Genomic DNA, 22,866 nt, shown 5'->3' with positions numbered 1-22,866 from the left:
TTCAAGATTTCCTGTCTGTACTCATACTACGCTGCAAGTGCTCACCCACCCTTGCCTCTGAACTTTTCAGCATTTTCATTAGCAGCACCCACAGCATGCATAAGAGTATCTATTGGTTATCAATACATGTGGCACTTCAGACCATAAAACACAGAAAATGATCTCCTCACTTTCATCTACATCACTTAAAGTCCCAGAATAGGCAGGACTCCTAATGAGTAAGTCAGTCATGGCACATTTGTATGTGCAAACTATTCTGAGCTACAGTTACTGTTATAACTATTTCCACCTGTTTTTTTGTCTACGTGCAAGTTCTACATACTGATGACTGCAAAGCAATATTTATGGCCTGGAACTCAGCCTCATAGCCGTCCGTATGCCAAGTGATGTTGGCAAGATTACTTGCTCGAGTGTACCATTTTAAAATCAGAAGTTCCATGAAATTTAAGCTGCAAGAGCAAACCGAAGTGGCTCCGTGCAGAGCAGACAGGTTCACTAATGTTGTCTTGGCTCTCATCACTCAAGTGCTGCAAATATGTAAATGAAGCTTCCTTAAAATTCCTAATGGCCATCAAATCACAGAAGCAGTGAACCCAGTAGTTAGCTGTATACAGACACGTAACCACAAACGGAATCCTGTCTCTTGACTGAATCTAATTTAATTCTCCAGGCATCACAGAGTCCGTTAGAACAAATTGTAATCTGCCCTTTGCTTTCATGTTAAGGACAGTCCTGTTAGTTAATGGGGCACCCAGAAACAGACTATACAGGAGCGGTAAGATTCATCCTATTGTGCTCTCCCTGAATTTTGATCTCTTGGTAGAGTTGTTCAAAAGGCAAAGAACAACACCTGTTAACATTCTTCCTGTATCTCCACCAAGCGCAGAGGCACTGCTGCACAGACTGAATGCCGTGCACTGGGCTTTGGCTTTGCATCTGTACACAATTGTTTCTTTCTGCTGTGGCTACAAATTGATGTGAAACACCCTGAAAGACACCGCAGGCTGAAGACATTAAGTAGTCTTTCACTAAATCCATTTGGCCACACAATTTGTCTGAAAAACGTCTTCTTGCTCCTCATTGGAGCAGTAATGCTTATAGTTAAACTCAGCATCCACCACAAAGAGGAGGATGCCCATTTTTTAAACATTTCATGACACAGATGGAAGTAGTGGGCCAAGATCCAAAACCGTGCTGGCCAGGTTAAAGCAAGGGAAATATGGCCCTGTACAACACTGGAAAAAAAAAATAAAGAAGACCATTTAGAAACTACTTATTAAGAGAAAAGACACAAAACACAGGCACATGCTGAGATGAGATCACTATTAATCAAAACCAGATTTTTTTTGACCTAGGATAAATTAGTCCATTTCCTGCTCAAGTCCAGACAAATTATTGCTGGGAATGTCCATTCAGGGTCCTCAGTAACTATGGCACAACTGCCGAAAGCTGCAGCTGGAAATACTGGTACTAATTCCAGAGGCTACCTTCTTACCAGACATGGGATAAACTTGCACCTTCACATCTGATGTAAAACATGGTGCTCCCATTTCAATTTAAATGCAACCAGACAAACCAATTACACTGACTCCAGAATATCAACATGCAGACCAACTAAACAATTATAAATAATTAAGACAATGAGTTTTCAGGGAAATGGTGAAAGAAATATTTTAAGTATTTGTCTAAACCTAATGAATAACAAAACCAAAGCAAGAACATCTGAGAAGTAAGTTTTCAAACACATGCACAAAGGAGGGGGGGAAAGGGAAGAGGAAAAAAGGGCAGGGAAAACCCACAACCCACCACAACTCCAAAAATCTCCATTCTCACTCTTGACTAGTACTATCTTATTTACAGAACTCCATTAGAGTTCTCCGTTAAGAAACCCCAGATGACTGGAACAGACCAAGCAGAACACTGCCTAGGGCAAGGTGAGAGCCCAAGTTACCTTCTCAAAATCCCTTTTCTACAGTGTTCTCCCTGTGTTTTTCTAAGGAGACTTGCTTGTAAAGCTGTAGATCTCAAGTTTCTCCTTTGCTTCTACTGTCTCTACAATTGTTGCCCAGTTCCTGTTAACCTGCACAGAAGCACCATGTCATAAGCCATTAATTTCTACCTAGGAGTCACCTTCTTTGTAAGCCAAATACTCACTTCCACAAAACCTGTGATGCCATGTGGCCCAACGATGGTCAGGTCAGAAGACAGGCAGCAAATTATCAGCTTTTACTTGCTCATTCATATTCAAGACTCCAACAAACAGTGTCGGACAAGACAAACTTTGGCTAATGAAGTCCAGGAGAATCACAAGGAACTTTCAGTCATCACTGCAATAAACCTGTTTTCCTAACAGCTTAGTCTAAATTCTTGGTTTCAGAACAGAAACAAGGATGGTCTAAGTGACCCCTACTGTACGTTAGCAGCAGCTGGGATTTGCCCAACAGGCGTCTAAGCAAGACTATTCAGTCAAATACTTTATCCTAAGTGACTTAGAGATACAGCTACATAACATTTAAGGGACAACTTATATTAAAATAACATGACGAAAAAACCCTGAAAACTAAGCAATGCAAACCAGTCACCTAATTTTAAAAAATTAAAGCATTTAACCACAATTTCAAGCCTAAAGTGAGAAACTCAAAGTTTTCAGGTTCTCTATAGCACTCTTCTCCTTTTCCTTCAGAATTACCTATACTAAACTTTTTTCTCACTATTGCTGAGAAATACATGCACAAAGGAGGGGTGATTGCTGAGATGCCTCCTAATTGCTCCCAGCAGCAAGCCATCTTAGTTTACAGGTATCAGCTTGAAAATGAGCCTTTATAAAGCTCATGAGAATGATCACAAGGAGGAGGAGAAGTAAAAGATAAGACAAAACAGAAGCCATAAAGCAATTTGATCTAGATATTGCAGTCAGGTACAACCCAGCAGTAACACCAAGCCAGAATCACTGCCAACAGACCCACAAGGAGAAATTTCAGAAATAAATTCTCCAGCCAGAAAGAGTACTCTTGCAGTCAGTGCCACAAGAGCAAAAAAGACCCCTTGCAACTAACTTACCTTTCTGGCATAACTCTCAATGCATTAAAACAGACATGGGTTATTGCAGTAATACCAATACTTTCAACCTCTACTTGCAGAAATCATTTTGGAAGACCAGAACACTGGAACTCCCTAATTTCTCCAGGTGAAAAGCCTTCTCACTCAGTGACAACAAAAAAAAAACAAACCAAAGAATAGAACCCTCCAACACAGCTGGAAGAACACAGCAACTTGCAAATGCAAAATGAGACAAAAGACATCCTCTCCACACAACACTGTACTGGAGGGAAGGAGACCATCATGCTCCATATACAGAAGGCTGAAGTTTTTGATCAAGGTCCTCTGTACCTTGAACAACAAGAGCGGCACTGGCATAACCCAGTTTCTGTCATCTTACAGGTGCCAAAGAGTTGTACGAAAACAACTCTGCACTCCTGAAATTTTTAGAGCTGAAGTCCAGAGCAGTGTATAGAGGCTCTGATAGTCAAGACAAAAGAAAAGCAGGGCTGATATATTATGATCCCCACATACACAGGACTGATGATACACAGGATACCACTGCACCTTAGAGGACCCAGAATCTGCAGTAGATTTTCATTACGAATATGCAAACATCCAGGTGACTTAGCACAAAGTGAGACCTTAGGAATTTTTGTTTGTAGTCCAAGAGTACAAAACGCCCCAAGAAAAACATTCATGTGCACAAAATTGCACAAGCCTACAATTTATCAGAAGGTAAACACTGTCTGCTCAAACATCTCAAGATTTCTCTATCATGGATGGCATTACGTGTCATGATTAAAAAAAAAAAATACATCCTTTTCAAATGCCTTCTTTTTACATGATCCTGCATTCCAAGACGTAACAATGGTTGAGATGAGACCCAGACAACAGCAGAGACAAAGAGCAGCCTCAGGTAATCAATGACAGTCAAGCATACAGCCCAGTTTTCACTGTGTTTCTGCAGAAGGAGACAATGGGAAGCAAAAGGGAAAGCCACAGTACAAACCTTCAGAAATAACTGATGAAAAAACATCTTTTGAGAATTGATTTAAAAATGCCTGGAACTATGTATTGCTGAAGTTCTATCAAGCTAAATATCTGAGAGAAACACAAGAATTCTTGTCAGCCTCTAAACAAGTCTAAGAAAAAAGCAGGGCAAATACGCAATACATGGGCATTGCTAAGACATGACCCACTCTGGATGCAAAAATATGGAGTATGTTTGTGTGACTATCCACTTACAGAGATAATGTTCAAGAACAGCAAGACAGTAAAAATCTTTAGTAATACAAAAATAAACAAAAGGAGGGGGTATGAGCCTATAACCCTATTAACAGACTACTATTAATTTTTTGACACTTAAACCATCAAGTTCATGTACTTAAGATGGTTGGGACATGGAGAGAATTTGGTTGTTATATCGATTTTCTGATAAACTTTGTTTTCCAGTCATCTGTACACATTCTTTCATTTGTTTCGCCATCTCTGTCTGGCTAAGAATGAAAACTAGAAGAGGAATGTAACTGTCCTCTTTTTCTCTCTGTATTTACTGACATTCTTCAAACTTAACCTCTCACCTTCTTTTATATGATAATTATTGACCAATTTAGAAAGCAGAGCGTTAAACTTTAACCGTCCCACACTGTAACACTGAAGCAGCACAAATCCAACTCTGAACAAATAACCTACTAGGGACTTCTATAGCGGCCTCTGAATCTGCGATCTCTACTCCTAGACCGGCTGCGTCTGCGTTCTTTGCTTCTGCTCCGTTTCCTTTCCCGGCTTCTGCTCTTTTTCCGTTCCCGATCTCGGCTCCGTTTGCGTTCCTTACTTCTACTCCTCTTTCTGTCATGACTTCGACTTCGGCTCTTGCTCTTTTTTCTCCTGACAAACAAAAGAGCAACTTCAGTTACACACATGCAGTTCAGTGTTATTAACCCCACATTTCAGTTCCTCTGATGCCACATACACTGACAGGGGAAGTTTCTACCTGTTGGTATTTATACTTTTGTTAAATGGGTGGCTAAGTGCGTCAGCAATCTTCTATCATGAGCCACATGAAGTCTGCAACAGCCCATTTTTATTTTACGTTTTTTAATTGCTTGAGAATGCTTTCAGAAGAGTAAAAGGACTAAAAACCCACTTCCTGTGTCAGACCTAGTACATTGCAGTTGCAGTACTTATGTGGCATTCAAACATACTTTAAACACAGCTTCATGACTATAAGAAAAAATTATAAAGTAATTTTATAAAAAAGTAAACCAAAAGGCAACAAAAACAAAAAGGAAGGGTAAGTCTAGGGGAAAGGAAGGTTATTTCCTCTTAATACTCCCTACCAATAGTCTTTACATACTGCTTAAGACTTTTGCTTCTTACTTGCTACTGCCGCTCATAAGCCACTTGCTTTTTTATGTCTGTTGCTGTTACAGGGTTGGAGCAAACTGCAGATTTTTGTAACTTTATCAATTTACTTAGAAAATTTAATCTTCTAAAACCTGAATGCCAATTATACCACATATGTGAAAAATAGTGAGCAAATGTTCCATTACTGCATTTGGATCACAAATTTTTTCCTCCATCTCAGCCTCAGATAGGCTTACAGCCTCCTAGTTTCTAAAATATATCTGTATATATACATAAGACATGCTAAACAGATGTTCATGCCATTACTTAAGACAGCAAAATAATCAAGTTTGCTGCTAAACTTTTTAAACTCGAAATACCCTCGTCATTGACATTTTCCTCTTCTTCCTTTTGGGTCTTCTGATTGCATGTATCATTTTCTCAACATGATCCCTCATACTCTTAAATTTAAAAGGGCACGTAGATTACAAAAAGTTCATCCCTGTGGCTTTCTATCACCATGTATGAACTAAGGCTTCTAGTTAGTTTCAATTTCTGAAGTAAAAAAGTCTCACCTGCCACATCTAACTGAGCCTAATTAGTAATAGCTTTTGCTTTCCAATCTCCACCTAGGAAGACCCATTCAATCTATCTTGTACTACTATCTTAGTATTTATCTCTGAAGACAAACATTTTGCATTTTCATTTTAAACACTGGAATATTTGGTTTTTTTTTTTTTTTAATCTGCCATAGTCCACTGGTTTCTTTAATATTTTTGTACAGACAGAGAAGCTGCTGCATCAAAACCTAATATCCAGAAGCTTCACAATTTCTGATAGTTCTCTATTTCTGGGTGGTGTCATAAGCATTATTTAACCACACTTCCTGCAGTAGTGCAGCTTGTGATGGTTAGGCACACACCGTCCCTCTCCTCTAGGATCCATAATTTAACAACATCTCCCCAAGATAAAACTCTAAAACATTCACTATTAGAATAGCTCTGAGAAACACTCCCTGGAGCTCACTATATTGGCCACTACCAGTAACTCTTCACCAATGACAGCAGCTATTCCCTATCCAACAGATGGAACCTCCTTTGCAGCAAGGTCCCAGCAGTCCAGATCCATGCTCCACCTTCAAATCCCTATTGAACTGGACCTACAGTACAGACGTCTAGTAAAAACGCAGATCCTTAGTTCTTCCAATTAATAAAATGGACATTTAAGTATGATTTGACAATTACTGAAAGCTGCACATTGTTATTTTTTTTCTAAGTTGCTGATGTTTACTATGGATTTTCCTGACAGTTTGAATCATATTTCAGTATCTGCCCAACTGAAGTAGATTAAAAAAATACCATTTGGACACAATTTGATAGTTTTAAAGCTAAGCAAGAAGCAATGCAAACCCTTCATACACCTTTTTCTTTACCAACAGAGTATACTGTTACATATCACAAAGTAGTTCTTTAAAAATTATGGAGGAAAAGAACTGTATCAAAATTAACTTCTAGAGCTTAGAAATATTGATAGCAGCTGCTTTTGACAGGGTTTTAGAGGTCACAGTACTTAGCATGAAAATTACTTTCACAGTATTATTTAGAATTTAAGTAAGAGCTATAATCAATTTTAGATAATTTGATTCCAACCCTAAGTCAGACCTTGGAATGGGATTTATAATCTCCCAAATATTAATAGACCTGAGAAAAAATTTTCTTTGGAGTCCTTCAGCATGTCATCTGTATGATCTCAGAAGGTGACAACAGCATACATGCTGACTTCAGTGAATTTTCAGTGTGTAATACACAACTAACTTGTCACTGTTTAGTAAACTATCAACTTTGTAATTGTTCAATTAATAACTGTAAAATTGTAATTTTACATCAATCACCTCTTCACCAAATGATGCTTCCAAGGTAAGAAACTTATTTTACACACTTAAAAACTTTTTGGATATCAGAAAGTTTTAACACCCTGGAATTAAGTTTGCTGAACAAAGTGGGCTTGTACTCTTCTTTTTTAAAAAACTTAAAAATTTGGAAGTTTTCAAAGGGCAGGGATGCAGAGAACAGAACAAGATGATTCAACACCCTAAACCTTTCCAAGAAAGCACTTGTGTCTTTAGCTGCTTTCAACTGCTCCAAATCACAATTCTACAATAATTTTTAGAATGCAAAATCCATTGCATAGTTAAAATAGCAAAAATAATTAAAATATGCTGAACATACCACATCTGTATTTTCATCTGATGCTATGTGAACGATTCTGCAATTTTGATTACATCAGTTGCACAGCGTATTAACTACACATGTAAGCAAAAAAGAATTTCAAAATTGCTGCAACTGCAAATACCATTTTTTTTCAAATTATTTCTTTAAACACTACTGTCATGGATTCACAAGTTCACAAAAATCAGCAGTCTCTACCCAAATGTAGAGAACTGAGAAAATACTTACTTCTTGCTGCGTTCTTCATGGCCATTGGCACTGCTCAATTTGTTCTCATCCTAAGCAGGGTTGATAGAAGAACATCGTGAGGACGAAGTGGAAATATTTCAAGTAGTCAAAGGGTAATGGGAATAGGAATAAGAAAATAAAAAACAAAAATTTTAATACTAAATTACTTGCTTAGTTTAATGTGGAAAGCTTTAGAAAATTTAGATAGGCATTTATAACCACTTTGCTGCTTAAATTTAAGTCATACAATTACAAAATACAAGACTTACATAATTTAAAAGTGTGTATTAAATTGTAGATACTTCCTTACATGGTTTAGAGAGCAAGTTATCCTGTAGAATTCAGCACTCAAGTGGCTAAATGTTATTTCTATAAAATTTAATAGTAAGTCTGAGGTTTTTGCAAGCCCCTCTGATTAGTACCAAGGCTATATCTCTGCCTAAGCCCCATGGCTACACTAGCAGCCAGCCACTATGGATTTCCTGTGACCGATGCCATTCCCGAGATCTTCACTCATTTTCGTTGGAGGGTTGTAAGAGCTTGATGTCACCTCTGTCACACATCTCGCCCTGAAGCAAACAGGGATTCACACTGCTTTAGTAACGTCGACTCCCAAGAAAGCCATCAATAATCCACCAGTCCAGCCTAAACATTCCCTATTTCCATACCTGTTTACATGGAAAATATCCATGTTAAGCCAGGACACAAGAATTTTAACACAACAGTTCACAAATTTCTCTTCAAGATGTAAACATAACTGCTAAATATTACATAAACTAAATATACCACTTAAAACTTACAAATGCTCATCCAAAATTCATGACATGGTTGTAATAAACACTGCAGAACAGACTAACAATAGCTGCTATATAACTTATATACTGGCTTTACAGTTTAATCACATTGGTTACATCAAAAGTACAATTCCTACGCAACTTAAACTTATTTACATTTCTTTCAAAATCAGTGCTAAAGCATGCAGTCTGTTAACACTTCACCACCACCTGGTGGAAAACAAAAAAAGACAGTATTCATTTGCTGCTGGTTTAAGTGAAAGACATCACTAAGCTAATTGATAAAAATTTCACAGAAAAATTGATATTTCCTAATTAAATAACTAGGACAGAAGTATACAAGAGCTTATTTTAGAATGACACCGCAGACTGTGATACTGTCTTTTACTTGCTAAGAACATTCTATTCAGGGATCCAAGAATTTCTGTAAATTCGTTCACTCAGCAATTGATTTTCATCTGCCCTGTTGAAAGATTAACCGCATGCAGCCTTCTGCATTAAAAGCAAGTCCCACTCTTCTTGCACTGAGTAGATTGTTCATATATTTACTTGCCGTGGGACTGATGAAAAGGTTATTCTTGGAACCCTGCTGTCTTCCCAAACCACTGCATTCACCTTGTTGCTATACCAAACTAGACTTCACAATTTTAGAGGAAAGGTTTTAGGATTTTGGTTTCTGGGGGTTGTTATGGTTTTGTTTTGATGGTTTTTGGGTGGATTTCTTTTGTTTTGTTTTGATTGTGTTTGGTGGTTTTTTTTTAACCTAGGGGACCACGGTACAGCGATACGTCACTCAATTACTACCTTATGATTGACAGTTCACACTGGAATCAAAGGTGAATTCATGGGAGTAGAGGTGAGATATCGTTAGGCAAGTCTACAAAGAGAGATAGATGGGCATTTATTCATCACGCTGAAGTGAAACTACTGCACAATATAATTACATTAACAGTATATATTAACTTGAAAGTTACATGTAATGTATGTCCAATAAGATAAATCATGAGGGCTCCAGGGATGTTAGTTTACAGTTCAGCAGTAGTTTCATGAATAATGCTAAATTAAGGTAAACAGGACCTCACTGGCATATTTTTTCTCACCTTCTTGTAAGGAGCTTCAAGCATTGCTTCAATATCAATATCATCAGCCATTTTTCAGGACACCTGAAAGAAGAAGCAAATTCCACCTTGGAACTGGAGTTGGAAAACACCCTTGCACTTTATATTCCAAAAGCTTTTGTTTAAGAGGTCATCACTGCATTGGCTCAAATTCACAAAACAGTGCTTTGGTAGACATTTCCAATAAAAACTGGAATAAAGGTTTGCCCAGTGAGATGATAATGAATATGTGCAAAGTAATTACAGCTGCAAACAACAAAATGTGATTGAACACCATCAGCCAGAGGAAATCCCAGAGGTATTCCACCAATTTCTTTCAAAACAAAGAGCACGGTATATTTATGACACAGAAACACACCTCTGGTGGCCATCTTGAGAAGTGCTAGAACTTCACCAAAGGACAATAAACAATCAGGCAAACTTGTTCACGGCTCCTAGCCTTTACCAGCATCAGTTACCAATCTCAGCCTGTAGACACCATAGTGCTTTAAGAAATGCAGCCCTCCTGCATAACACGGGTCACAGGAAAATAGCTATGATTCCAGCACTAAGAGCTACTGAAGCATACACAAAGTGCATCCAGTCTGGAATTTCAAGTCTCAAAACAAAAAGATCCAACACACCAGGTAACATTGTACACTACAGACATTTCGGGTTTAGCTGCTTCTCTTATTTTCCAGTTTCAACCCCTTAATATAATTTTATGTTCGCTATACTCTGAATCACTTTGACACTAGATTTCCTCTCCCTATGCAGGTATGCTATTAAGCACCTCTCAAGATTCTTGGCATTAAACTTAGATACCCAACTTCCTCAAATCTCTTAGTGGAAGTTTGTCTTTTTCTTTCTTAGGCTCAAGAATGGCCAGTCCTCTAGATCCAAGTCTGACAGCTCAACATTGAAGACTGGCTTGTGCATAATAAGATGGATTTTTAATTGTACAAGCTAGTTCTTGCACCTTGTCTACACGTTGTTCTAGTGTTGCGCAACTGTGCTGTCCCAAACCTTGGGCAGAATAATGAAAATGCTCCAGCATGTCAAGATCCTTCACATAAGTCATTTATAATGTAACTGAGCATGCTTCACTAGGGCTGCGGCACACCTGACCCTGGCTCAGGGATATATTCTAGAATAAAACACCATCCTCAAGCAGGATCACAGCACTGGAAGTTCACACTCAATTACTTAACTGAGGCACATTAACCTCATTTTCGAATTTCGAAATGACCTGTTGGGCTATAGTGCTGTCGCTTACAGATATGACCGTTCTTCATTTAATGGCTTTATTTTACCTTTTACTACAGTATTCATATTCAGCTTTTCAAGCCATCAACATACATGCATGTGATTTAATTCACAGCTGTTCTACCAGTATGTAGTATAAATAGTACATCAGTATGATTAAGGGCCATGAAAAAGGCAAACCCAAAATTCTACAAAAAAATTCCCACCAGTGACAACTGCCACCCAAAACTAAATTTTCAGATGTGTAATTTAGCCAATATATCCAGCTACACTTGGGGAGGAATTCTTCATCCTGAAGAGGGGTGGCCATAATTGAGACCATCAAATCCTGAATGGCATAGGAAAGTGCAGAGGGGATGACTATTACTGCATTCACCCAAATAATGAATGAATGAACTATCATCCAGTGGATTCAAAACAATGGTCCTTATTCACAAAGCATTTAGTCATTGAATTCACTGTTGGAGGGCACTGTGGATCCTAACAAAGAAAAAGAAGCACATGCATTGTTAAAAAAAAAAAAAACAACCAAAAACGACATAAAAGTTCAAAGAAAAATGTTTTCATTAAACAAAGGCATGCGTCGTGACCCTGAACCACAATAAACTGACAACTAAGCGCACACAGAGAGAACTGTCAATGTGTGACTGCACTGTTCATTCTTTTTGTGGCATTTACTGCTGGCCACTATGAGTGACAATCTCCTGAGCTGCATAGACCTTTGGGCTCACCACAGCAATCTGTACCCTTTGTACTCATTACAAAACAATTCCACTGGGACAATACCAATACTCCGATAGAGTATCTTCCCTCTACATCTAACGCAGCTGTGTTATCAGCCCTCAATGCATACATGTAATGCATATAACGATGCTAGATATAAAGTTGAAAGTATTTTTCAAAAAAAACACAAAAGAAAGCTCGTAATAATTTTAAATTATTACAAAGTCTCTGACAGATTTTCAAGTATCTTTCATTAAACAGTGATACTCCAAATACTTCTCCTAAAAGCCTTTCAGCTTTATCAAAAAAGCTGCGTATGATTAACTTGTTTGTAGAGGGGGGAAAAAATAACAAAACCACCCAAACAAGCAAGCAAAAAACAACAACAAAACAAAAAAGGAATGAACGACACTTGAAATTGTGGAGCTACAGAAAACATAAAGGGAGAGAAAATTTACTGCAACTGAGCTAGTCGCTGTTTTGAAAGAAAACACTCTCTTTGTGCTGTACTATGTTACATAAAAGGAATTTAAAAGAGTTCCGTTCTCAAAATTATTTGGTTTAGAAATCCAGTGAATGACAATTCGACATGTTTTGCACGTAGTGTCCAGGAAAAGCATCAGGAAACTTTAGAGGGAGCCGCCTCTCAGCAGGACCCATACGTCTGCGGGCAGGTCCCCAGCCAGAATTCCCACACGCTCCTGATACGATCAAGCGGAGCGAATTCGGTTTCCCAGAAACAGTGATGGCCAGCGCTGCCTGCTCCGCCGTGGCTGCTCTCCCACCTTGCTTTTTCCAAAGGCCTTCACTCCCCGCTCGCCCGTGGGCCACCTCCGCCCTATAACCCAGAGCGAACAGCCCCGCAGCCGCTCCCGCCCGGTCGCTCTGCACAGCGCCATCGCGTGAAGGGCGGGGGGGTTGGGGGAGTGCTGGAACGGGGGGAGCCGGGGCGGGGCAGCGCCATGCCGGGGGCAGTCGGGCCTCCCCGCGACGTGGCCATGGGAACAGCCGAACCGCACAGGGCCGGGCCGCGGGGTTCGCCGGGCGCTCTGGCTCCGGTGAGACGCAGAGCGGGCCGGCGGGTAGGGCCGAGGCGGCCATGGCGGCAGGACGGGTGCAGACGCCCAGGCCGCAGAACCCGGCGGACCAGGCTGCCGCTCGCCCGGCGGCGGGGCCCGGGGCCCACCCGCAGTTACCTGCGCCGTGGGCAGCGCGATCCTTGCTAGGGCCCCGAGGTCCGGCAGCGGCGGCTCTGGCGTCACTACGCTGGCGTTGGGGAATGAACCCAAGGGCTCAAGCACCTTCTCCAGGCGTCTGAATCTTAAATAGACGGCGGCGCTTAGGCAGCCCCAGGGAACGGGCGGTGAGGGGTGGGGCGGCCGTGAGTCGGTCCCGGTGCCGGTCTGGCCCCCTCTATGGCTCCACGGCTGCTCCCGAAATGGCGCCCAGCCGCTCGCGGCTCCGTGCACGGCACGGGGGCGACAAGCGCACCGTGCAGGGGCTCTCGCGAGACGCACGGCCAAACAAGCCACTGCACGCCCGGGTTCGCCGCCTCTCGCGAGATATTGCGTCCGGAAGCAGTGGCTCAAATGCTCGCGAGATTTGGATAGACAGGTGGCCTTGTCACGCGCCTTTGCGGTCTCGCGAGGGCTTGCACGCCCGCCTGACACCTGGCGGGAGGGGCCGAGGGGCGGGGAGTGATCTGAGGCCACTATGGTGGGGCTGCGGCTGTGTTCAGGGGCCAGGCCGACCGCCGCAGTGGTACTGCGGCGCGAGTGCCTAGAAGCTTGTGGGACTCCTGTGCGTTCGCAGCGTCTGTTCCTTCCCTGGCTCTGGAAGAGCCATGTTCCAATATGAAAATGAAATAAATTGTTGCTGGGGAATTTTAGTTTGTTGCTGTTGTTGTTGTTCTACAAATCTGAAACAATGTAAAAAGAAATTCTAAACAAACTTAGCTTTCTGAAATGATAATTTTTCTGAAAATCCCAGGCTACACTCTCATTTAATGTCATTTCTAACAAAGTTCCTGAAATGTTGATAGCAGAAAATGATCCTGGGGCCCTTGCCAGAGTGTCCAAGTCTTTCTAAGATTAAGTGGTCCAACTAGCAGAGTTTGGAACATTTGGAGAAAATTATCTGCTTAAAAACGAAGAATTACTATAATGAGTTTTTTCCCAACCTAGTAATTTTTGTACAGTTTGGTAGTAAACAAAAGACTCATTTAGTCACAGACAAAATGAGGTTTATTGTATTTGTTCCTATGCGCTGCTCTGGCTGCCTGTCCCTCGCCCCTCAGCTTCCAGTCAGCCACCAGGTCTGGTCTAACCACCTTCATGTTCCTGGTTCCCTCATCACGTGATTGTGACTGAAGTATGTGCATAGGCTCATGCTGGTGGATTTACCTAAAGGTTTTCTCTGTCATCGTTTGCCTGTGGAGCCAGGCTCTGGAAGGACTACACGGACGTGTGTTTTTTTGTCTACTCCACTAACACACCCCATGCCTTTGGCTGGTGCCCAAGGCAGTGTGGGAGAAAGGATGCACCCCCACGCTTACATTACTCACAGTGAGGGTGAAGGTGGCTAATGAGGGGTCTGCAGTAGCAAATAGCTGCACAAGCTGCGTTGCCATACCCGGTGTAATGCCCTGGCCCGTCGGCTGTCGACGTTCAGCTCCGCAGGACTGTTGGTGTGGTCAGTATGCACTTGGCTGGATTTACCTCTGGAGCTGAGGGGAAGCTCTCAGTAACACACTTCCTAAACAAAGTTTTCTCTTTTGTGGGATGGCTTGATCCGGAGGAAAGACTGGCCCTGCAGCGCTGGAGCATAATGCCGTCTTACTGCTGGTCTGCCTTCCTCTAAACCTGGCTCTGTACGCACGCCACGTTCGTTCGCATAAAGCGCCAGGGTTGAGGGCAGGAATTTGTTACGAGCACTGCAAGGGGTTAGGAGGGATCGCGCAGAATTAACAACCAAGGGAAGTAGGTGAACGGAATAAGAAAAAAGTAGTACTTCCCACACCGGGAGTCGAACCCGGGCCGCCTGGGTGAAAACCAGGAATCCTAACCGCTAGACCATGTGGGACTGCTTAACGGAAATTTTGCCCGCGCCAGCTGCTTCCTTCTTGCCTTCCTTCTTATATGGCGTTTTACCTGTCCTGCTTGCTTTTTTCACCGCCTGCCCGCGCTGCACGTTGACCCGCTGCCCACCTTTCACTGCTGGCTGATCTCTGCCCGCACCGTTGGATCTGGGATCAGGGAGTGGGGTGAGGCGTGCAGGGCTGTTCCCTCAGCTGAAAGATGAGGCTGGAAGTTTACGAAACTGGAGAAGTAGGTAATGACAAATGGGAAGATGAACAAATTAAGTCTGGCCTAAAAAGGCACAGAAACTTGGTAACAGCCATCGATGTGCTCCAAAACAAATTTGAGCAAACACAAAAGCAGGTAGAACAACAGTACTGCACTACCCAGTTTTGACTGAGAACAACCTTATCAGACACTGGTACAAGGCAGGCAGGTAACAGGTGGCACACTGCAGTAGCTGGCTGCATATGTACAGGAAGGACTAACTATTGAGCACATGGAGGAGTAATGCTGGATGTTGAAGAAACTTCAGTCAATATGCCTGAATCATTTTAATCTTTGAAGATGTAACACTTTCCCTATATGTGGAAATCACACCTAAATAGGCAAAGGAGAGAATTAGTACAATTGTAGTGAATGGAGTGTAAAATCAGTGGTGGTGAGAGTGATGTATTTAGGAGGTCAGAGTGACTACCAATGCCGAAAACATCATTATGGAAAATGATTTTCCAATTACCCCCACAATGAGTGAGTAAATGTCACATCAGCATATTATGTGGTTGCTACATTTAGATACCACAAAGGCTTGATTTTTGGAGCAGCTGGTTGGAGAACATAAAAGAAGCATCTGGATTTAATGCTCACTTGTGTGAGGGGCTGTTAGAACAGTAATGCATAGCAGTGAATATAATGTATTCAATCTGGTGACATCGAAGGAACAACATTAACAAAGAAATTCCTTCCTCAAGAGGTTATTAAAAAATGAATAAACCAAAAGGATAACATGGTTGCAAGAAGCATGGAGATTCTAAAATTACTCAGAGGAGTTATATCACCACAAATAAAAAGCTATGGCTACAAAGCACCATAAAAAAAGGCTGTGGAAATATTAAAGATAAAATACCCTTCACAATGTAAAGGTGGTGTACACCATGTCCATATGCCAGCAGAGAAAATCCTGAAAGGTTAGAAACTATCAAATTAATCTGGCAGTAACTACACAAGGTAGATTTGAGCAGATTCTGTTTTCTCGCATGGATCCCAACCACAGCCCACTGACCTGCATGAGGTTGCTAAAGACATGAGCAAGGACTGGCTGACAGACAGAGGACCCAGCTTTTTTGGCATGCAATGATCTTAGTCCGTCTCTGATGTGAGGGGGGCATTTGTTCCCCAACGACTTGACACCGCTGGTGGAGAGATTTGAGTTTCTTCCATGTATCAATCTGCCTGTCCTCAGCTTCTCTTCTAGTTTTAGTACTGGATGAATTTCTTTCTCCTTCCAGAAGGCCTGGTGAGATGTCAATATGAGCAGCAGTGCCAGGATCTACACCCCTCCACTTTTGCTTGCTTAGGAATTGTTTGTGAGGGAAGGGTGAAGGTTTTCCTTTGTCAACCATCCCTGAAGATCAGGACCTGTGAGAGGCAGAACTTTGGCTTCATTTCAATTGGCCGTGCTCATGCTGTTATCTCATCTGCCTGTGAAGCTGTTCTCAGGGCCCCAAGAGCACTAACATGTGCTTAGGCCAGCCTCACTGCGGGAGCTCAGGACCTCTGGACAGCAAACCAACATGATTTTGCAGAAGTAATTTATTGTTTACATTGCACACTTATTTATACATTCTAAAACTACTGTTCACGCAATCACACATCCTTTCACTGGCTCCCCTATCCTGTCCATGCACTCTGCACGCATTCCTCAAGGCACAGGATTGGTTACAGTCCAGGTGTTCAACTGCCCTCTGTTATTTGGCTCTTGTGGTCCTGTTTTCTTGTTTTCCAGCTTCTTCTTTCTTAATTTTTGAATAGCTTATGTCTCAGCAACCTTGAAAAGTTCCAGAAGGTCTGATAATAAACTGTAAATATGGTTTGGCTGGAGCACATCATGGCCCAAGTTGTTCAGATGCATTACTACACCTCACTTAGGGCTTGCAACCTAGTCCTGCCCAGGAGCCCCAGCTCATGTTAACCCTGGACCTTCAGTCCCCATCTGAGTTGTGTCGAGGTGTGATTGTCTCCAGTACTCTCACCAATGTGCCTATGGCCATGGCCATGGCCATGGCCATGGCCAGCCCTGACTCTCTCTGACCCAGACCTGCAGCCTGCTTGCCTGACCTAGCCTTGTTACTACACACCTGTCATGCACTGGGTGTATCCCTGGTCACCATCACTGGCCCCATGCTGATTCCAACCTGCAGACTGACTTTCCAGGTTGACCTCAGACCTGCCTCATCCCTATGAGCTGCTCAACAGTCTGGGCTGCCCATGAAACAGCCTCACCATGGTGGGGCTGACCATGTCCTCCTGCAGATGTGCTATTCTGGGTGACAACCTGTGGGTAGCATGCGGTGCTCCCCTGAGACACTGCTCTGGTGTAATTTCAAATGTTTTCTCTCTCCTCCATCAGAAGCTGTTCACAGTAAGCAGCCTCAGAGGTACATGGATAGAGATGCACAAGTTGGAGCTGTCAGCATCCAGCCTGAGTGCACAGCACTCAAAATACAAGAACCTGTTTGTTGAGTTGATCTGCTTAGTAGATCTCCAAGATGTTTGAAAACTAGCAAAGAACAGCATTCAAAGGGCTTTGCCTAAAGCTGAATATTTGCATGCTGAGAAGAACCCAGCTTGCCTGACACCGTTATTGCAGCACGGGGACATTAAGCACTGCAACGCTGGCAATAACAGGTTCGGAAACTTCACTTCCCCCTGCAGTTACGTGGTAGAGCAAAGAATTTTCTGCTGCTCCCAATGAGTTCAGCAGGAACATGTCTGGTCCTCAAACCCTTGACTTTGACCTTGACTATTAGAAAGGATAACAGATAATGAGTTATAACCCACTTCTAGTGCTCGCTATAGGATTTCTGTTTTCAGTATGTATTAGTCAGCAGGTGGTGTGCAGGCAGAGCTCAAGACAATATCGGAGAACAAAAGAGATTGAATTTTAAAAAATTGGATCTGTTTTATTTTATTGAAAGGATACAGTAAGAAAAAACAACATGCCAAAATTTCAGTTGAGGACACCTATAAACAGCAAAATGGAAGAATTTTTTTGTGTTAGTTAAGAACAACAGGAATAATGGGATAAAGCTGAGAAAACAGGCAAAACACTGTGGTGGAATTTCAGATAGGTGTCTGAATGGCCACCCCAGAGACAACAAGGCCAGAAAGAAATACCCCCAGAAATACCTCTGCACTGGTCAGAACTGGTGAAGGTGATCACAAAAATCCCCATCTTTATGTCTTGAGACTGTGGTGTACCAGCACGGAAAATGGATGGTGATTGCTGCTACCACTCCGAAAACATCTCCTGAGGAAGCTGCTCAGGTAGGCACAGACAGTCACTGAATCCACACTCACACACATCACAGATAAGTCAGCAAAGAAAGATGAGAAGACAGTCACAGACAGTCACTGAATCCACACTCACACACATCACAGATAAGTCAGCAAAGAAAGATGAGAAGGGTCTTCCGTATAGAATTCCAGCGAAGTTTATTGCAAACTCACACCGAAGGGATCCAGTGACAAAAGACCAGGATTCACTCCAGTGTCTCAGGCTAAGTATGGGGTCAGGAGCCAATGGTCTGGGGACTCAGGGGCAGCACAAGGGCAGGGCAAAGGGCAGTGACCTATAGATACTGAGGTAGATTAACCTAGTGTTGCAGAGCACCATGGGGTAGCCTTTTGTCTCACCCCGAGCACCAAGGCTTTCTCGAAGATCATATACTGAATTTTATGAAAATTGCATAATTTCATAAAATTAGATTCTCCCAGGGCATCCCCCCCAGAAGTTTCCCTAATAGGCTCAAGGGCCTCCACAACTCCCCTGTTTTATGTTACTAAAAAGGCTTCTCCAATGGACTTATGCAGATGCTTAACTAAACAGGAAAACATAAGTAGACAATAAAAACAATGATTCCAACCCACAAAATCCCTTTAACAAAAGTTGAAACCCATCCTGTCAATCCCCCATTGTCCAAAAAGTTTGTTGACCCAGTCTGGGTTCTTTTCCACTTTTAAGTCCTTTATTTGCTCCCTCAGCTTCTGGATGTTTGCATGGATAAATTCTGAATGTGAAGAAAGGTTGAAACAGCACATTCCTTCAAAATCCTGCCAGCCATGTCCATGGGCAAGTAGTAAAAAGTCTATTGCAGCTCAGTTTTGTAGAGACATGTGCCTGGTAGTTTCAGCGTCACTAAGCAGGTCACTGAGTGCAGTGGAGGTGGCATTGGCCTGCTAACTAAGCCAACACCCCAGGTGAGAAAGCTCACTGAGAGCCTAAGCTGCAGCCACCCAAGGTAAAAACAATGAGACTGCGATTCTCTTTATTCCAGTTAGTAACTTAGCTATTGCAATTTTCATAAAATTCAGTATATGACCTCTTTCGGCATGCCAATTTCCCTTTTTGATTCCAACTTTGAAGCAAAGTAATATTTGGGGTAAGGGTATTAAGCTGGTCAAAGCTACAAGGACCCCCTTGGAGCCATGAGGGGATCCTGGCCAATTCCCGATCCCCACAGATTAGAAATACCCCATGGGGCAGCACTTTGGGATGGAGTGAGGACAAAGAAAGTGTATGACTGGTGTAATTGCACCAATTTGGAGGATTATAAATTTTGTTAATTGGTGTTACATCTTTTCTATGGGTGGACCTAATAAGGTCAAAGTGGGTTGTTCGTCAAAAAGTCTATAATAAAACTGCACACAATATACAGCTTTGGAGGGCCCCAACAAATCCAATTCCTGGGGTTCTTCTGGTGCTTGCATAAGAATTTTGGTCCAATCATCTCAACTGTCTACTGGACTGGTTTTCTTACCTGCATACGGGTATTCATTTGCTGCTAAAGGAATCCCTACCGGGCACATCGACAGCAGGCTGCCTAGGTTGCCCATGGACATGCATAGATTGTCTTGTTGTAAAGTCTTGGCCAGTGTGACCCAGATGTTCTGATGGGGATGAGGGACGATCCATGTACCAGCAGATGAAAAGGTGAGTAGCATCAAAAATTTTATATGGAACAGCTGGAGGTCCCTTGCCACTGAAGACATGAGAGGAGACTTAGGGACGAGTTCATCTGAGAGTTAAAAAAAATGGTTTTTTAGACTTGTATAACTTTAACATATCTTTTCATCCCATTCCCTCAATTTATACAGAGTAGAAGGGGTGTGGGAAGAAAGACGGAATAACAGTGTAACAAACAAAAGGGAGGTAACGGTATAATAATTAAAAGATGGGTAACAGTGCCACACAATCTGTGAGTAAAACCTAATGGAGAATCTTATAATTCTAATAGATGGAGCAGCAGAGAGTCATCTTCTTTGTTGACAAGTATCTGTGTTTACTTTTCTTTCTTCTCCTTCACGGCACTCAAGCCTGGTCTCCTTGCTCTTTTTCAGGTTCTGGAGAAGTGTCTCTGGGTGCCGCATTTGGCAGTTGATGTATGGCTTGCTATTTCTGCTTGGAATCCACCTTGGGCTAGATCCTGTAGACATGAAAGCATACCCTCTCCCCCAGGTTATTAATGGAAAGGGGCCCATTATTTGCTTGGACTCTGGGTCCTTGATCAGCATAGGCAGCTTTTGTGTGATCTGAGCTCTGCTAATGAGAAGTGTCTGACTACGGGGGGATTTGGCTCCACAAATGAATTATTAAGAAAATTGATTACGTAAAGGGCCTTACATAATCTTTCTATACTCGATAATGTTTTAACCTCCCCACGCTGCTGATCAAGGAGTCTCTTGAGGGTGCGGTGACCCCTCTCTAAAATAGATTGTCTCATTGGAGAGTGGGGTATGTGCCAGTGGTGTGTTTCTCCCCTGTCCTGGTTTAGGGCAAATTTGGGAGAAAACCTCCTAATGGAGTCCCTCCAGAAAGCAAATTTAAGTGGCCCCTCCCCTAACTGGTTTGGGAAAAGATTTCCTTGGAGAAAAGTGAAAACAAACTGTTTATTTAACAGAAGTTGAATAATATTAAACAATAAAACCTCTTGCTGTTCAAAGAGATTTTTTTTGGCAAATTCAGAAGAAGTCCTTTTCCTGGGGTATAGCTCAGCTTGCTCAGTCTTGTATCAGTCCCTCCGGCGCTGGAAAGTGCCAAGGCCCAGGCCTCGGTGGGCCACAGACGTGAGCTTCTGGTGTTTTTCTGTTTTCAGTCCAGAGCAGGTTTGAACAGATCCAAGGAAAAAAAAAAACAACCAAACAAAAAAACAGTCTGGGGAACTTCTCTGCCTCAGCTAGCTAAAAACTAACTAAAAGCAACAAAGAGCTCTGTCCTGCTGTCCGTCCGTGCTGCAGACTACACAGTCGAGAGAAGCATGCAGGGGAGTGAGTGTCATTTCTGCAAACGAATTGTGTGCTTCTTCCTTCCCTCCCGCTTTGCTCTTGGAGCCAGTCTTAAAGGTGCAGAACTTAATATGTAGCATAAACAGAACAGACATTTGGGGTACAAGCATCATAAAGTCACCCCAGGACAACCCCGCATTGGTTTAAGAACTGTATGAATTTTTTGGGAGGCATAAGCAGGACCATTATCCATTTTTATAGCTTGGAGAATGCCAAGGGTGGAAAACACTAGGAGAAAATGTTTGATAATATATTTGGCCTTTTCTCCTGCATGGGCCTATGTGAATACAGCTCCAGAGAATGTATCTATAGACATGTGGATATATTTAAGTCTCCCAAAGGGAGCATAATGGGTAATGTCTGTTTGCCACAGTTTTAAACTCTTGAGGCCCCAGGGATTAACCCTGGTCCCCATAGATGGCATAGCATAATCCTGGCAATTGGGGCAGGAGCCCACAATTGCTCTTGCCTGCTCCCCTGTGATTTTACACAAACAAACAAGGGCTGGCACATTCTGGTTGAAAAACTGGTGGCTCAACTTTGCCTGACAGAAGATGTCTGGCAGGGTGGTCTGCACTGCCATGGCCAAAGTACCAGTTGTCCAGTTACCCTCTGTCACTGGTCTTTGGGGGCTGGTGTGTGACCTCACGTGCATAATGTGATATGGTTGCTCTTTGTGGGAGAGAGGAGATAAACTAACTTTGAGAGCAAGCTATATATATTTGGATTTGACACCTCTTTTAACAAAGAATGTTCTGCTCTTTCAGCTATCCCAGCAACATAGGCTGAATCCGTAACCAGATTTAAGGGTTGTCTGAACTTCTCAAAGACTCTGACGATGACTGCTAATTCTGCAATTTGTGGGAATCCCTGAACAACCTGGACATTGGACTCCCACTCCTGAGTGTCAGGATTTTTCCAAGTCATAACAGACTTGTGGGGTTCTCCAGAGCCATCAGTAAAAAGAGTCATTGCCTTTAAAGGAGTTTGACTCTTTAATGATTTTGGGACCAAATTAAAACATGCATTAAATAGTTTTAATGTTTTGGTAGGTGGATAGAGATTTGACCTGGGTAGCTGTCAAGAGTGAACTGGAGGTGTTCATAGGTCTGGAGCAAAGCTTCCAGACTACCTAATGTCAGTGGAAGGTAAATGCATGTGAACTTACACCCCACTAGGATCCTGAGGGATGCTCTGGCCTTTATAATGAGCTGAGCCATCAGTTCCTAGGTGTATTGTTTTAGCTTTATTTGGTTGATGTGATTGGAATACCCACTCTATGATTAAAAGCTGGTCCCTCAGAGTGGGGTCCCACTGGAAAATGAGCCCATGAAATTTGGGTGACTTACCTAAGATGACAAATTGGAAAGGCAGGGTAGGATCAGTGTGGTGGGCCTGTATTGTGAAAAGTGCCTCTGATACATTTCAGATTGCCACCTGAGCCTCGGGTGTTCATGGCAAGTCAAGGTCACCACAGCCTCACAGGGGGTTGAAAGGGAGT

The 22,866-nt window shown here is 42.4% G+C and overlaps 1 protein-coding gene, 1 long non-coding RNA gene and 1 other non-coding gene across 14 annotated transcripts in view; all 3 read right to left on the bottom strand.

Annotated features, from left to right (window-relative positions):
• RBM39 (RNA binding motif protein 39) overlaps nucleotides 1-14,202 on the bottom strand; it is a 31,263-nt gene extending 17,061 nt beyond the window's left edge. For 9 of the 12 annotated variants that reach the window (XR_015276928.1, XR_015276930.1, XR_015276929.1 and 6 more), the window contains exons 1-4: nucleotides 12,921-13,361; nucleotides 9,739-9,801; nucleotides 7,845-7,894; nucleotides 4,735-4,929 (exon numbers count right to left, since the gene is read on the bottom strand). Coding sequence is in view for 7 of the 12 variants with exons in the window: in XM_086852730.1 (XP_086708856.1) it covers nucleotides 4,735-4,929; nucleotides 7,845-7,894; nucleotides 9,739-9,789 (296 nt within the window). In the remaining 5 variants the exon portion in view is untranslated. Of the gene's footprint in view, nucleotides 1-4,734; nucleotides 4,930-7,844; nucleotides 7,895-9,738; nucleotides 9,802-12,920 lie in introns of all 12 variants that reach the window. The other 3 variants (XM_086852729.1, XM_086852728.1, XM_086852727.1) reach the window with 3 other exon arrangements.
• A 531-nt stretch (nucleotides 14,203-14,733) lies between these two features.
• TRNAE-UUC (transfer RNA glutamic acid (anticodon UUC)) lies at nucleotides 14,734-14,805 on the bottom strand. Its single transcript has one exon. It is a non-coding gene; the product is annotated as a tRNA-Glu (tRNA).
• Nucleotides 14,806-20,993: 6,188 nt separating this feature from the next.
• On the bottom strand, nucleotides 20,994-22,789 carry LOC147650303 (uncharacterized). Its single transcript, XR_015276927.1, has 2 exons — nucleotides 22,715-22,789; nucleotides 20,994-21,165 (listed from the first exon to the last, which is right to left on the bottom strand). It is a non-coding gene; the product is annotated as an uncharacterized LOC147650303 (long non-coding RNA).
• Between the last annotated feature and the right edge of the window lie 77 nt (nucleotides 22,790-22,866).

The sequence above is a fragment of the Cyanistes caeruleus genome, chromosome 16 (assembly GCF_971803275.1).
Source record: "Cyanistes caeruleus chromosome 16, bCyaCae1.hap1.1, whole genome shotgun sequence".
NCBI classification, from domain to species: domain Eukaryota; kingdom Metazoa; phylum Chordata; class Aves; order Passeriformes; family Paridae; genus Cyanistes; species Cyanistes caeruleus.
The sequence above is the reverse complement of the archived record's forward strand: the minus strand, read 5'-3'. Positions and strand labels throughout refer to the sequence as shown.